This window comes from Prunus mume, linkage group LG8, assembly GCF_029339155.1.
Source record: "Prunus mume cultivar Tortuosa linkage group LG8, ASM2933915v1, whole genome shotgun sequence".
Taxonomy (NCBI): domain Eukaryota; kingdom Viridiplantae; phylum Streptophyta; class Magnoliopsida; order Rosales; family Rosaceae; genus Prunus; species Prunus mume.
The window spans coordinates 21,396,367-21,410,382 of NC_142705.1; the positions used below are offsets into that span (position 1 = coordinate 21,396,367).

The 14,016-nt window shown below is 35.9% G+C and overlaps 2 protein-coding genes across 2 annotated transcripts; one reads left to right on the plus strand and one right to left on the minus strand.

Annotated features, from left to right (window-relative positions):
• Window positions 1-405: 405 nt before the first annotated feature.
• On the plus strand, window positions 406-2,178 carry MYB60 (myb domain protein 60). Its single transcript, XM_008242348.3, has 3 exons — window positions 406-845; window positions 999-1,128; window positions 1,276-2,178. Exons 1-3 carry the CDS (start codon window positions 713-715, stop codon window positions 1,973-1,975), a joined length of 963 nt encoding a protein of 320 aa, XP_008240570.1. The 5' UTR covers window positions 406-712; the 3' UTR covers window positions 1,976-2,178.
• A 3,214-nt stretch (window positions 2,179-5,392) lies between these two features.
• Window positions 5,393-12,802, minus strand: LOC103339069 (S-sulfo-L-cysteine synthase (O-acetyl-L-serine-dependent), chloroplastic). The gene is made up of 10 exons (XM_008242347.3): window positions 12,591-12,802; window positions 11,994-12,103; window positions 11,552-11,609; window positions 11,073-11,336; window positions 10,819-10,956; window positions 10,242-10,293; window positions 10,081-10,130; window positions 7,419-7,478; window positions 7,174-7,254; window positions 5,393-5,758 (listed from the first exon to the last, which is right to left on the minus strand). The coding sequence occupies exons 2-10, from the start codon at window positions 12,083-12,085 to the stop codon at window positions 5,669-5,671; spliced, it is 885 nt and encodes a 294-aa protein (XP_008240569.3). The 5' UTR covers window positions 12,086-12,103; window positions 12,591-12,802; the 3' UTR covers window positions 5,393-5,668.
• Between the last annotated feature and the right edge of the window lie 1,214 nt (window positions 12,803-14,016).

A 14,016-nucleotide genomic window follows, 5' to 3' on the forward strand; every position in this document is an offset into this window, starting at 1 on the left:
AGTGTATTAATCAAAGTACTAAAATCAAATTTAACCGAACGACTCAATTTTAATGACGAAAAAAAGCATATGTATTATTAGGTACACAATCTGATATTGTAATAAAATAAATAAATAAATAAAAATAAGAAGAAAGTGAAGATGCTTAATTAGCGGGTATCTATGGAATTACGAGGGTCTATGGAGATAAAAATATGATTTTAAAATATTTTTTGCAGTGGGTAGAAAGTCATTTTAGCTGTGTACTATTGGGAAAGCATTCTTAAGGAATTCATTTAATAATTTAGTGTGTGTTTTTCATATAAACAAAAGATCATTAGCCACCTAAACAATCATGTTAACCACAAATAGGAGGTTCACAAGAAGAGAAATAAAGGGCACGAATGTGAAGTTCTATTTCTGGTGATGTGCCGAAGTGGCACGTGACGATCGATGTAGAAGAGAGAAAGATGGAAAGATATTCGATCGACTTCCATTGATCCCTTTCTGACGTTGGTTTCTAGAGAAAGATTGACAATATTATTAAAGTCAGAGTTAATAAAAAGTCCAGATGACTCAGCGAGGTAGATGATCAATGGGTGTGAAAAAGTTCCTTCCTTTAAGAGACCATGTATATAAAGCCCTCACATGCTCATAACAGTATTTGAAATTAAGTGTGAGGTCATTTTGGATTGGAAGAGAAGGCAGAAGAGAGAGAGAGAGAGAGAGAGAGATGGGAAGGCCTCCTTGCTGTGAGAAGGTTGGCATCAAGAAGGGTCCATGGACCCCTGAGGAGGACATCATCCTTGTCTCTTACATCCAAGAACACGGTCCGGGCAATTGGAGATCAGTTCCCACAAACACTGGTAATTAAGCAACAGCTTAAATTACTTAATTTTATTTATTTAATTTGTATTTCTCATAAATCCAATATGGTATGTATATATATATTGCAGTGGATATATGTCATGAATTAATATTTGGTGGTTTCTTGTTTAATTTTGCTGCAAAATATATAGGGTTGTTGAGGTGCAGCAAAAGTTGCAGGCTCAGATGGACTAACTACCTCAGACCTGGAATCAAGAGAGGGAACTTCACACCTCATGAAGAAGGGATGATCATTCATTTGCAAGCTTTACTGGGTAACAAGTAATTCATCTTCAAAACTTACTGATTAATATTATTTCTTTTCTATATATTATGAACTTTTTAAAATAAAATTGTCTGTGTATTATTAATTCTTATAGATGTGAATTAATTTGGTGAATTTAATTAATATATTATTGGTTTAAACAGATGGGCGGCCATAGCTTCCTACCTCCCACAGAGAACTGACAATGACATAAAGAACTACTGGAACACCCACTTGAAGAAGAAGCTGAAGAAATTTCAATCAGCTCTAGACCCTCACATGGCATCAGACTCAACCACAAGTACCAGTCATCAGTTAAATATTGTATCAAGGAGGAGTTTGAGTGAAGGGAGCTTAGATAATATGGCAAGTCATGCCTCCTCAGTTACTCTGAAGAACAACCAATCCTCCACATATGCCTCGAGCACCGCAAACATTTCGCGACTCCTGGAAGGTTGGATGAGATCCTCCCCAACCCAGAAGACACTGTCTAACACTAACCACCTCAAACTCAATGCATCTGATGATCTTCAGGATCAAGAAACACCTGCTGGAAATCTAGTATCTCGTCACGAAGAGTTGGAATCGATTTTGTCGTATGAGAACTTGAACAATGTTGCTTCATGGGACAGGTCCACTTGTGATTCTACTCAGTCTGATAATAAGTTGAACCCTCGATGTGATTCTATTCATGATGATGATCTTGTGCCTGATCGTGATCAGAAGAACAAGCAAATTATTAGATGTGAGAGCAGTACAAGTGCTCCTCCATTATCATTTCTTGAGAAGTGGCTGTTGGATGAAAGTGCTGGACAAGTAGACGATGATCAGATGATGGAATTGTCTCCGATGTCCTCGGTTTGAGCTACCTAAAACAAAACAAAAACCAACAAAGAAGGGTGCTTATTGATCTCTTTTGTGCTGAGGTTTCAACAAGTCTGGAATCTCTATGCTGATAATTGTAACTTTTTTTTTCTTCTCTTTCTGAATGGATTAAGGAAGTTGATCATCATTTCTCCCTAGTGTGTGAAATTAAGGAACTATAATCAGCTGATTAACTATGCTAATTGTCATCCCAAATGCCTTCATACAAACCAATTTTATTAGGATGCAGTCCAACAATAACAAAATTTGAGTTTTAAATCCTATATTTTAAATGGAAATTAGAATGTATTTATACATAAAAAAAACTCATTTATTGGGGGCCCTTCTTCATGGTAGCTGGAGGCTGGTGCTAAAATATTGTTTGCCTAAGTACATACACATGTACAAAGGTAATCAATTATTGACTAAGTATATTGACATCTAGGTAGGCATGTAGACTGGTTTTCAAGTTTGGAAGTCATAAGTTATGAGAGAGAGAGAGAGAGAGAGAGAGAGAGAGAGAGAGAGAGAGAGAGAGAGAGAGAGAGAGAGATTGAGAGAGAGAAGGAGATGAATTCAAAGTGTTACCAATCTTTTTGTTCTATGTTTGATTGTGTACTATTTATGTTAATTAATAATTATGAACTTGGAAGAAACAATTAGCTAGAGATATCGGGGAAAGGAATAATAGCCATATAAGTAAATGGGATTTGCGTCACGAAAGTCATGCAACCAAATGAGGTAAATGGTTGCCTCAAAAACCCTACTTTTGGGGGAAAACGAGGGCAAAACATGTGAGCATATTCACCTTTCGGTGTGAGAAGCTGTGATCTTATGGCTTCCAAGCCTACCATGCAAATTGAAAAGCTAAGTTTTCACAGGACATATAGAAGGGTTTGACTGTCATGCCTGTGCCTTTACAGACACAACAAGAAATCACAAAACGCCACCTTCCTATTGTGGTCCCTTAGTTTCACAATAATTCATAAAAAAATGAATAATAACGATGAAAAATAAAACGGCACGCTGTGGTTCGTAGTGGCCAACCAAACATGAGGTGCACCATTAATTATGGACTCCCAATAAACGAAAATATGAGTCTTTATTACATCCAATAGGACAATTATTTCAAATGCTAGATAACCGACCTTTATCTCCCAACTTACCTAAATGTTGTCTTACAATCTTTTAGCTCATTTAAGGCCCTTTAATCTTTCAATTATTTAGCACACTAGCGCATCACCACCTTACACTTGTGTTAAGAGCACTTCCAGCGGCAAGGGCTAACAAGCACTTCCAGGCAAAGGGAAGCCCGGGCTGGAGAGGGCCTAGGCGGACGCCCCAAAGGCGCAAGGGCAAGTCCGTAAGGCGTGGAGCCTACCAACTGGGCAAGCCCATAGGCAAATCCAGCCCGTCTTTCTGACAAGTGATGTAATGATGTCGATGAGCCAATTGAAATAATTACAAATTGAAAAAAAAAAAGGGGAGGAAAAACCAAAAAATTCAGATTTTTATTTTTATTTTTAATAAATATCTAGCCATATTCTTTACTTCCCACACCAAAACACTAAACCTAAACCCTATCAAAATTAATCGTTTATGTATAAAAAAAATTAATAATAATTTAAAGTGAATAGTATTTGCCATTTGTCATGGCAATTGGTGAAAACACACTTTGCCTTTTGCAAGGATTGGTACTATTCATATGAATAGTAGTAGCTCTTGCCTCCCCTTGCCATTTTCCATGACAAATTGGTGAAAGTGTTCTAAGGAGTTTAAAATAAAATAAACAGGGTGAATAGTGCCTCCCCTTGCCCTTTTTTATGACAAATGAGTGAAAGTGCTCTAAGGAGTTTAAAATAAAACAAAAAATGGCACACACAAAAACACTATTTGTTATGATTATGTTCCTTTGAGAATCTAAACCATAAGCCCACACATGAGCCAACGCATGGCCCAATCCAATTTGTACTCAAAGGATGACCAAGACTTTAATTATTTTTAGTATAATAGATTGGAGGAGGGAGGTTTACACAAATATTCATTGGATGTCTGGGGTTTCAAATGTCTGCCTGCATAGGTGGAAGAGGAAGAACTCAACCAACTGAGGAGAGGGACGTCCTCATAGACTATATTGAAGAGTAAGGAAAGGGCTTTTCCATGACAATGAGGTCTATACCCCACTTCCGACCCTTTTTTTTTTTTTTGGGAACAAGGATGACCAAGACTTATTACAAGTTCTTTCTAGACTTCCAAGGATGACCAAGACTTATTACAACTTCTTTCTAAACTTCCAATGTGGGACTAACTTATTAGTTCTGCTCTATGTAACAACATGGGAGATAAATTTTTGTAAAGAACTTGAAACACAACACTTTATTGTAAATATGGGTTTATAATAAGAATACGTCGTGTCCGAGAACAAATCTTTCATAGTGGTGGTGATGTCGATGAAGCCCATGCACAAAACCACAAGATAAATGACTGCCTAGACCTAGAGGACTCGGATATGGCCTATGAAGTACTCTCCAACAGTTTAATCTATGGTTCATCCATGATGTTATTGTTCAACAATTTTTTAAAAATCGCTATATTTATTTTATTTGATTACTGCTACAGAATCTAGTGCACACTCCTTTTTAGAGACAAAGGAAAGCCCAGATGCTTCACTGATGAAGGCCACATTGGGGGAAATGAGCAGAAAGAGGTGAAGAGACTTGGCTAAAGAAGAAAAAGCAGGAAGACCATATGCTAGGGTTTCTAAGGTAAAGAAGAGCTTCCAGCGCCTATAAAATAAACCAAAGGATTTCCTAAAGAACCAACTCAAAGCAGGACGAGCAAGCACATATATTGTAAGTATTGGAGACATTAGAGGTTCAGAACCAAATAAAAAGCTGCTTTGGCCTATGTCACAAGAAGAAGATTACTAGATACATATGTTTTAAGAGTTATTTACAATAAAAAACCTTGAGGTTATTGGTGTTTTCACAAAACCCTTCAAGTTCCAGAAATTACACAAACATCCCCTGATGTCTCAAATTATTTTCACAAAACCCCTCCTGTTAATTTTTCACCTAAACAAACAATTTTCCTCTAATGACAATGTCAACCTCATTTGAAGAAATTTTTTTATAAAGAAATTATCAATTTTTTCAACGGAAAATAAAAGAAAGGGGTTATGTGAAAACAAAACCTCAGGTGGTTAGTGTAATTTATGTAACCTAAAAGGGTTTTATGAAAACACCAGAAACCTCTTTGGTGTCAATGTAGATAGCTATGTTTTAACTTAAGCCTCCAGATTAACTACATAATTCTCACCCTACAGATTAAAGTAGAAACTAACGTAAAGTTTTCACATGGACAATACTAGATCATATGGCACCCAATGTATTATTGATATGGTCTAACTCCAGTAGATGATCAATGGCCATTTGTATAAATAGAAACAATGCAGGATACAGAAACAAAATATGTATCCTACATCAGAATGAAAGTCAAATTACATAAATGCTGCCTCTGCAACATATGAGGCCAAGCAACCTATCTAGGGGGAAAAAAAGGGTTTAATTTTCCAATTTGATGATATATATATATATATATACCTTTTTTTTCAGAAACGTGGTGGTTTCTGATTGCTTCATAAAATGTTAGGTGTCAATCTTTTGGATGATACATTGTCTGGAATAGTTATGTTTATCTTCCTCGCATCTTCTGAACCTCTTCATGTATTGATTGGAAAAGTACAGTGGGAATATACCGCTCACCAAAGCTTGGAAATATGACCTATAAGTTCAAAGAAAAAAAAAATTAATAGAAAGAATGCAGTACAAGATTAGATTGTATATCCCAACAGAAGTGCCACCTATAACATATTGAGGCAAAGTCAATCAACACAATACTGTTTGGAATGGTATAAAATGTAATTTGTCAACTTATTAATTCAATGAGCAGATGCATGCGCACCCGCAGGTGTGGCGGTACTATTGTAAAAACACATTGGACAGTAAAGATGGTATTTAAAATAAAATCAAAAGAAAGATATCTAGAACATAACATCTACTACACAAATTGGAATTATGTACGGATGACTTACCCAGCAACATGAATCTCCATTAAATAACGGAGAAACAGAGAACTGAGAATCAGAGATCAGTGAAATTTGTAAAAGAAATCAATGATGCTTAGCTATGCTCTTGTTCATGATAATAGGATAAAATGTCAACAATAATGAATCAAATACAAATAGTATGCTAACAGATTTGTGAACCTGTAGGGCGTACCAATCTTGGCAATGAGTTTGATATGAAGGATCTTGGTCCCTACATTATTCTTTTGATGTTTATGTATGTCACTGACATACATTTAGCTTTGATTTGTTTGAGGAAGGGTGACAAGGAAATATTCGGATAATTCATATTTGTGCCCACAGATAAGTTTGTAGATACATGCACTAAAGGGCAACATCTACATGGCCTTTTTTCTAACAGCCTTAAATGTTACCCAATTAAACTAAGCTAAACTAAATTAAGAGCCCAGTATTCAGCCAATAGACAGTGTATTATTACCAAAGTCAGATTAAACAACAAAATGTTGTTAGTGAACTGTAATTAGTTAGATGTTGTTAGGACGTAGGAGGGTTATTTATCTCAGCTCTTGTATTTAAGAGAAAACACTCTGTTTCAGCATTATTATGAATGAAATACGTTGTCAAACACAGCAAGAGTTCTTTTTAGCTTCTTACTTTGCAATACAAAAGAATTCTATCAGGAATTAGCTGTCACTTCGTCATAAGATTGGACCAAGGCATCTAATCTGAATCAGCCCCACGACCAAGACATATAATCTGATCCAGGATTGTGTAAACGAAGCATTTCATTTGCGATTTGCTTCAGAAAAGTTTTCTTATGCAACAAATGCATTTCATGATCGCATTATCTTGATTAAACTACATCCTACACCCTTCAAGACAATTTTTTATTATCAATTAAATGATTCTGCATCAGTTTCTTATTTCTTATAATTTGACCAACACTTTGGATCCAGGTAAAATGCTTTAGCTATGAAGCTATCTACTGCTTTGCTACAATTTGCATGACAAACTAAAGATGCTAAAAGCACACATTAAAGCTAGTCAAATCGTATAAATAATCATTATAGGGAAGAATAAAATGAGAAACAAAACCAAAAAAGAACCTCACCGTGATTAGTTTTCCAGTATTTTCAGGCCTTCTTGCTAAACTTATTGCAGCAGCTGCAGCAGCTCCTGATGAAATACCAACCTACCGACAAGTATTTGCATATTGAATTATCAAAATCACCTTGAATTAGGATAGAATTACAGAAAGTGGAATGAATTTCTAAGTTAAATAGCTAATAAATTATAGCAGAAGTTGGAATCTGTTGCTTATAAAGTGCTCCATGTCAAAGAATACTTGCAAATTACCAGTAAACCTTCCTCCAATGCTAGTCTCCTTGCCATTTCAACAGCTTCATCATTAGTAACCTAGATTTGAAAAAGAAAAAAATATATATATCATATAGTTAATTTTGAACTGAATGTACAAGTGAAAAGCAACCCACCCCAAAAAAAGGACAAAAAGGAAGGCGGCATGTAGACAATTAAGAGGCTGATTGACATAGCAAATCTCAAATACTCATCCAGTAATACCTTATGACGCAGTATTTGTTGGGAGAGAAAAAAAGAAAACAATATGAATGGGATAGACAGGATCAGAGAGAGGAAGAGAGGAGAAAAAAAAAAGAGGAAAGGGGAGTGGAGATAAAACAAGAGGGAGGCTAGGGTTAGGGTTTCTAATTCAATATTCCTAATCAAGTCTGTCTTCAATGAGTAGTGACATATGCCGAGATTTTACACTGAAGAAATTCAACAGTGTAGCACCGAAACACCTCCAAGTGAAGGCCACCCTTACTCTTGACCTATCTGAAATCATGTTTGTGATCCAGGAGGTTTTCCAACAAAAACTACTCAGTGAATCTCATGACCTTATGACCATATGATTGCTTCCCCTTTCCAAGGTTACTAACCAACACACTCACCCCCATCAATAGGTCCTTAAGTCATCTAGGCTCATTCCATACATCTGCTCTGCTAAGTTTGCTTCCTACATTGGTAGCAAGTGGTGAAATATAATGCCAAGACCAATTTCTGGTCTTTCTTAAACAAGCAAACCTATATACAAGCATAACGCCCAGGAGAAGAACTCATTTCCAGTGCAGGGTCACCCTTCCCTTACTTTTTGGCATTGTGTATACTATGAGCACCGCTTAACCAAAACCTATTCCCTTACCTGGTGCTACATGGCAAACCTGCATCACAAAGCCCCAAGGTCTAGCATCAATTCCATTGTACTCATTTTGACCACACAAACTTATTTGTATTTTCGGTTTCCCCAAATTCCATGTAATTTCCTCTCAAGAGAATTCCACATCAGGAGTATAAAGATTTGATGAGCAATATATAACATCTTTGGCCCTTCTGCCCATCTCAAAATGGGTTTAGGTTGGACGCACTAATTCTGTCATAGTATCAAAGCAGGCAATCCATGTGTCCAGCCAACAAGCACACACGGTACAGTCACCAACACATGAGGGGGCGCGTAGAAACAATCACACATCGAGAATTCGAGTCTTACACAGTACTGTAGAAGACTTGAGCCTCTCCACCAACTTCTAATTGTTTTTTTTTTTTTTTGGGTTTAGATGCTCTAACTCTATAACTACCCAAACTCCTAATTACGAGCCCCATCAAAATGAGAAATTTTTTTTTTTTAAGGGCTAAAAACACCCAATTAACCTCTACCTCCCTGACTAACTGCCACCACAGCCTCAATGCATACATAACCAATTTGTGTTTACAATAATGTCACTCAATAACAAAAGGTATCTACTCACTCGTCATGCCAGCGCATCCCAAGTCCAAGCACACTCCACATGCTAGTGCTCTCCACATGGATATTCACAAGATTGTCACTCAATAATAAAAGGGTTCTAAACACTTCCCACACTGAGATGCATCTCAGATCTCATCTTGGTTCTTGTCTTGCTGGTATCTCATCTCATGTTTGTCTCGTTGAGATCTCTTTTTGATTCCCATCTCAGTTCTATCTGTTGTAGCAAGCTGAGAGTCACTGATATCTACCCTACAACTTCATGGGGAGTTTTGTTTTGTAGGCTTATTATTAGTCATACAGTTTAATGGCGGATTATTAGGCATTTAGCTTAAATAAGTCTGTTAGCTTATATTGAGGTATAATTGTTGAATTAGCTTAATTTGAGGATAATTGTCTGATTCCCTTAATTGAAGGCTAATCTTCAGGGCAGACTTATGTCTTTGTGTCCTATATCAAGACCAATGTAGTTTGTTGTTAAAATAATGAAATACAATGATCTTCCTCGCTTATTTTTTGAGCTTATTTACAACAGGCTTCTTGGATGCCCTGCATCACCACCCTTCATTTGGCAGCTGGCATATTTAGTATCTCACTCATATTATGTTCTCAGACATTTTATTTGAAATTATTTGTTTGTGTAAAGGCTTGTATTGTGTTTTTTATTGTCAAATTGCAATAAAATTATGTTTCTTTTTCACAATAAAAATAAAAATTTGTTTGTGTAAATATGCTTAATTTTTAGCTTATTTTAGACCTGCTCTGGTAGTATCCCATGAGTCTTATTTCAATGCTTTTATTAATTTTCAGTCATTGTAATTTGTAGGTCAGAATTAGTGTCCAAAAGTATTTTAGCAATTTTAATGTAAGCCACTATTTAGCTATGGGTTAAAGAAAATGATGATTTATTTATTGACTAAAAGTAGAAAATTGTTCAACTTTTATGCACCCAAGAGCTCTTTTCTGGGGTCCAATAACTTTAAAACCCACCAAACCAGCCATCTTTATACTCTAAACCTACCAATTATTGTAACACCATTAAAATGCTAGTAAACGCTCAATTTCTCAAACCATTAGACAAAAAAAGAACTAGTTAAAAACCCAAGATGACAAACCCATGTGCATTGTCCTATTCCAAGAGACGATAAGAAAACAATAACACTAATAAAACCTAAGAGACAATGCAAATCAATTTACCTTGATGACCTCATCAAGCAAATTAACATCCAAAATACTTGGCACATAACCTGCATGAAGAACTCACATAAATTTGTCAGTACAGGCATATCATATTCTTGAAAAAGGAATTGCAACAGAAAATTGATGTATTAAAGAATGAAGAGCAACAGTGCTTTCACCTGGATTTTCTCCAGAGATCACACTCCTCTCTGCAGGTTCCACACCTACTACCTGGATAACCAAATTACAAAACATGCAGCTTTCCAGAGTTACAAACTCAATAATCCATAAAACTGCAGTGACACTAATTTCCACTAATCAAGCCATGTAAGAGCAACCACTCAGACACCCCACCAGATATAGATCTAGTAACAAGCTTGAAATCTCTAATGACACTAAGTTCTCCAACTGCAATAATATTGCAAAGCAATAAACTTTAAAACAGAAAAAGGAAAAAATAATAAGTTCATAGTCACAGCCATTGGAAGTGCTATGCCATTCTAAGGCCTATGTACAATGGTATATTCCAAAAAAAAAAATATAGATATATCACATGAATGATATAGAACTCTTAAATGAATGTCTATTAACATTACAATCTGAACTTTAAAGTCAAATCCATAACATTCTGTTTCAATTTGAAAGGGACACATAAATATCATTGAGATGAGCAATCATGAAATAATTCATTAATCTAGACGTCGGTGGAAGATACATGTAACTTGCAATGAATTACTATACATTATGAAGCCTGACCTTTATCTCATTGTTCATCGCTTTCAGGTAACGCCCAGTGCCTGTAACAGTACCACCAGTTCCAATAGCAGCAACAAATATGTCAACACTGCCCATGGTATCCTCCCATATTTCTGGCCCAGTAGTATCGAAATGTATCTGTGATTCATCATTTGAATCGTCACTATAATATAATACTATAAGATATAATATACGAAGATTAGGATAACCAATAGCAGTTAGTCAAGTCTTCCTGGAGAGAAAACAGAAACAACCTTCGCATTGGCGGTATTATCAAACTGTTGAAGCATATATGAATTTGGTGTTCTCAGAACAATCTCTCCAGCTTTATCTAAAGCTCCTTTCAAACCTTTTTCTGGATCTGTCAAAACAACCTCTGCCCCAAACGCACGTAAAAGAATCCTCCTTTCGAGATTTATGGATGCAGGCATGGTGACTATAAGTTTATACCCTTTAGTTGCAGCAACAAAAGCAATACCAAGTCCTGTATTTCCACTAGTTGGTTCAACTAATACACTCTGCATAGTTACAGAAAGAACATACAACTCTTTTATATAACAGAAGTATGCAACAAACAACCTCCCCTCACCCCCCAAATAAAAGGAAAAATAAAAAACACGGCTTTCACCAACTATAACATCTTACTCCATGTGACTTGCAAAAGCATCTTAGATGACAAGGTGATATATTGATCTACACAGTAAATTTTTCATATAATGACTAATCAGCTCACCTTTCCAGGAGATATTAATCCACTATTCTCAGCATTAGATATCATGCTACATCCAATTCTGAAATTTTAATCAGCAAATATAACATGAGCATCTGCAATGTTTCTCCATTCAACAAGCACAAAGGTTAATGAAATGGAAATCATAGTGGTATGGTAATTATTACTGGTCAGCAAAGATACTTAGTTCCATTAAAAATACATTACTTCAAACTTAAAGCGAGTATGAAGAAATTAATGATACTTCTTTAAATTTTGAGTACTACCACATGGGCCAATTATGTCTTAAAGTTTCATCAATAGGATGATTCCATTTACCTGATGAATCTTCTACAATCAGGATGGCAAACAAAGATTAAGAAGTAATTCTGGTAAATAACGGTAACAACATCTAGTAAGATCCATAATATGGGGTAAAATGACAATTCATCAGTAAGCAAGTTACCTATCCTTGACACTTCGGCACGGTTCCATAGATTCAAGCTTTGCTGCAATATTTGCCACACAACCTCCGGTAACTTTATTGAGGTATACCATTGGTGTACTTCCAATCAACTATATCAGTTTATCAGCAAAATTCCAGTCAACAAAAACTTATGACAATAAAAACCACTATGCACATAAATTGCAGTGATTAAAACAAGATTATATATTGTAATGAAATGTGTAAAGTGACCACATCCAACAACTACGTTGATACAAATTCAAAACCCACCTACTTATCATTACTTTCTCACAATATTAAACCCAAAAACACATCAATACACACACACACACACACACACACACACACACACACACACACACACACACACATATATATATGTGTGTGTGTGTGTGTGTGTACATATTACAAGAGATTCAACATAGAGAATTTTCGTCTAATTTTTTTCCGACCAACCAACCAGTGCAGTGCCAAAAATTGAAGATATGCCTTGTTGAAATCTTAGCATTAAGGAAGATTATTCAGATAGAAATTCAACAAATGTGCGTTGAAAAGTACGCTATAACAAAAGAACAAACCAGCGGCATAGAGCAGAACCTGGGTTACGTCCTCAGCGATATTGACAGTGTCGAGGTCTTCTCTGGTGGTGTAAACAGAGGAGGCTTTGGCAAACACGAGAGGGTATCGCTGGGTGAATTGTCTTCTGAGCAGAGCTCCATTAGTGGATGAGATGGAGCTGGAAACCTTGAAGGTTCCGAAACGGTGTCGTTTGGAGGGAAATGAAAAGGGATGAGGAGAGGAAGAAGCAGAGGAGCTGATAATATAGCCATTGGTTAAGAAAAGGTTTTTGCGGGGTTTTAGATGGGGATTTCATGTACACGGTGGGGGCGAGTTAGCGCTTTTGCGCTTCCTTTATAAATTAATTTTTTTTTATTCATTAAATAAACTTCAATGGTACAATTAAAGACATCAACAAAACATTTAAAATACCAATTTCAAGATGATAACAAACTAACATGCTAAAAGCAAAACAAAGGCAGACAAAAACGGCACTAAAACTACTAGTTCACATCACCACAACTAGTTCACATCACTAAAACTTCTTCAGTGACGCTTCTTCCTCCTCCCCTCTCCATGGAATTTTCCTTTAGAACTCACAAAGGGAAAGAACAGCTAGGGTTTGGGAGATGCGCCCTTCCTTTCCTTTGTTTGCCACAAATGCATCCGGAGCAAATTGAAGGGGTTTCTTTGGGTTAAATTTTTGGATTGGCTTGGCATAGTATAAGCTGGATAAGACTTGTCCTGCATTTGGTGTAATATCGGAAGGTGGACAACGAAAATGGTACTATCTTGTGTTTGGTGTCTGCTTGGACTGGGACTAAATTTTTTAAAATTTTCTTTGGGGTGATATAAGATTTTAATTAGAAACTATTTTTACTATAATTCCAAGGTCAAAAATTAGTATTAAATTTTCCAAAATTTTGGGTAACATGTCTATATTTTGATAACATTTCTCAAATGTGAAAGCTCAACTTCCCTAGCACAAATTGCCAAACCATCACTGGGTAATTGCAAACACAAAATGCAATTGTCATCACAGTTTGCGAAAACCAACTATATATTTGTCAATTGCGGAACCACTAGCCACATGACCTCTACCCTTGGTTTTATGCATCTTTTCTTCCTTCAAACATGGTGAGATATCATCCCAACATCATAGCAAGCCAATTTCACAACATATACAACAATTGGGAGACCCATAAATTTTTCTGTGGATGTGCAATTTTAGAAGACTAAAAGGTTTTTAAAAAAATTGACAACCAAATATCCTTATAATTTAAACAATACCAATGCTATTCATAATTCATAGAAACAAAATAGCATTACAATTAACCTCCAATTGTTACCGTCAGTTGATGAAGAAAAAAAAATGCAACATGTTTCAAATTTTTTTTTCTTGATTAAATATGAATTACATTTGAACTTACTTTGAAAGCTTGATCAATACAAAACTTTCTTCCTT

Excerpts from the sequence above, each read along its gene's own strand:
- MYB60 (XM_008242348.3), top strand. The coding sequence starts at position 713 with ATGGGAAGGCCTCCTTGCTGTGAGAAGGTTGGCATCAAGAAGGGTCCA. Across the intron at positions 846-998 it reads ATCAGTTCCCACAAACACTG|GGTTGTTGAGGTGCAGCAAA; the intron begins GTAATTAAGCAA and ends CAAAATATATAG. Across the intron at positions 1,129-1,275 it reads CAAGCTTTACTGGGTAACAA|ATGGGCGGCCATAGCTTCCT; the intron begins GTAATTCATCTT and ends TGGTTTAAACAG.
- LOC103339069 (XM_008242347.3), bottom strand. The coding sequence starts at position 12,085 with ATGGTATACCTCAATAAAGTTACCGGAGGTTGTGTGGCAAATATTGCA. Across the intron at positions 10,294-10,818 it reads CGATGAACAATGAGATAAAG|GTAGTAGGTGTGGAACCTGC; the intron begins GTCAGGCTTCAT and ends TTGGTTATCCAG. Across the intron at positions 10,131-10,241 it reads GATCTCTGGAGAAAATCCAG|GTTATGTGCCAAGTATTTTG; the intron begins GTGAAAGCACTG and ends TTCTTCATGCAG.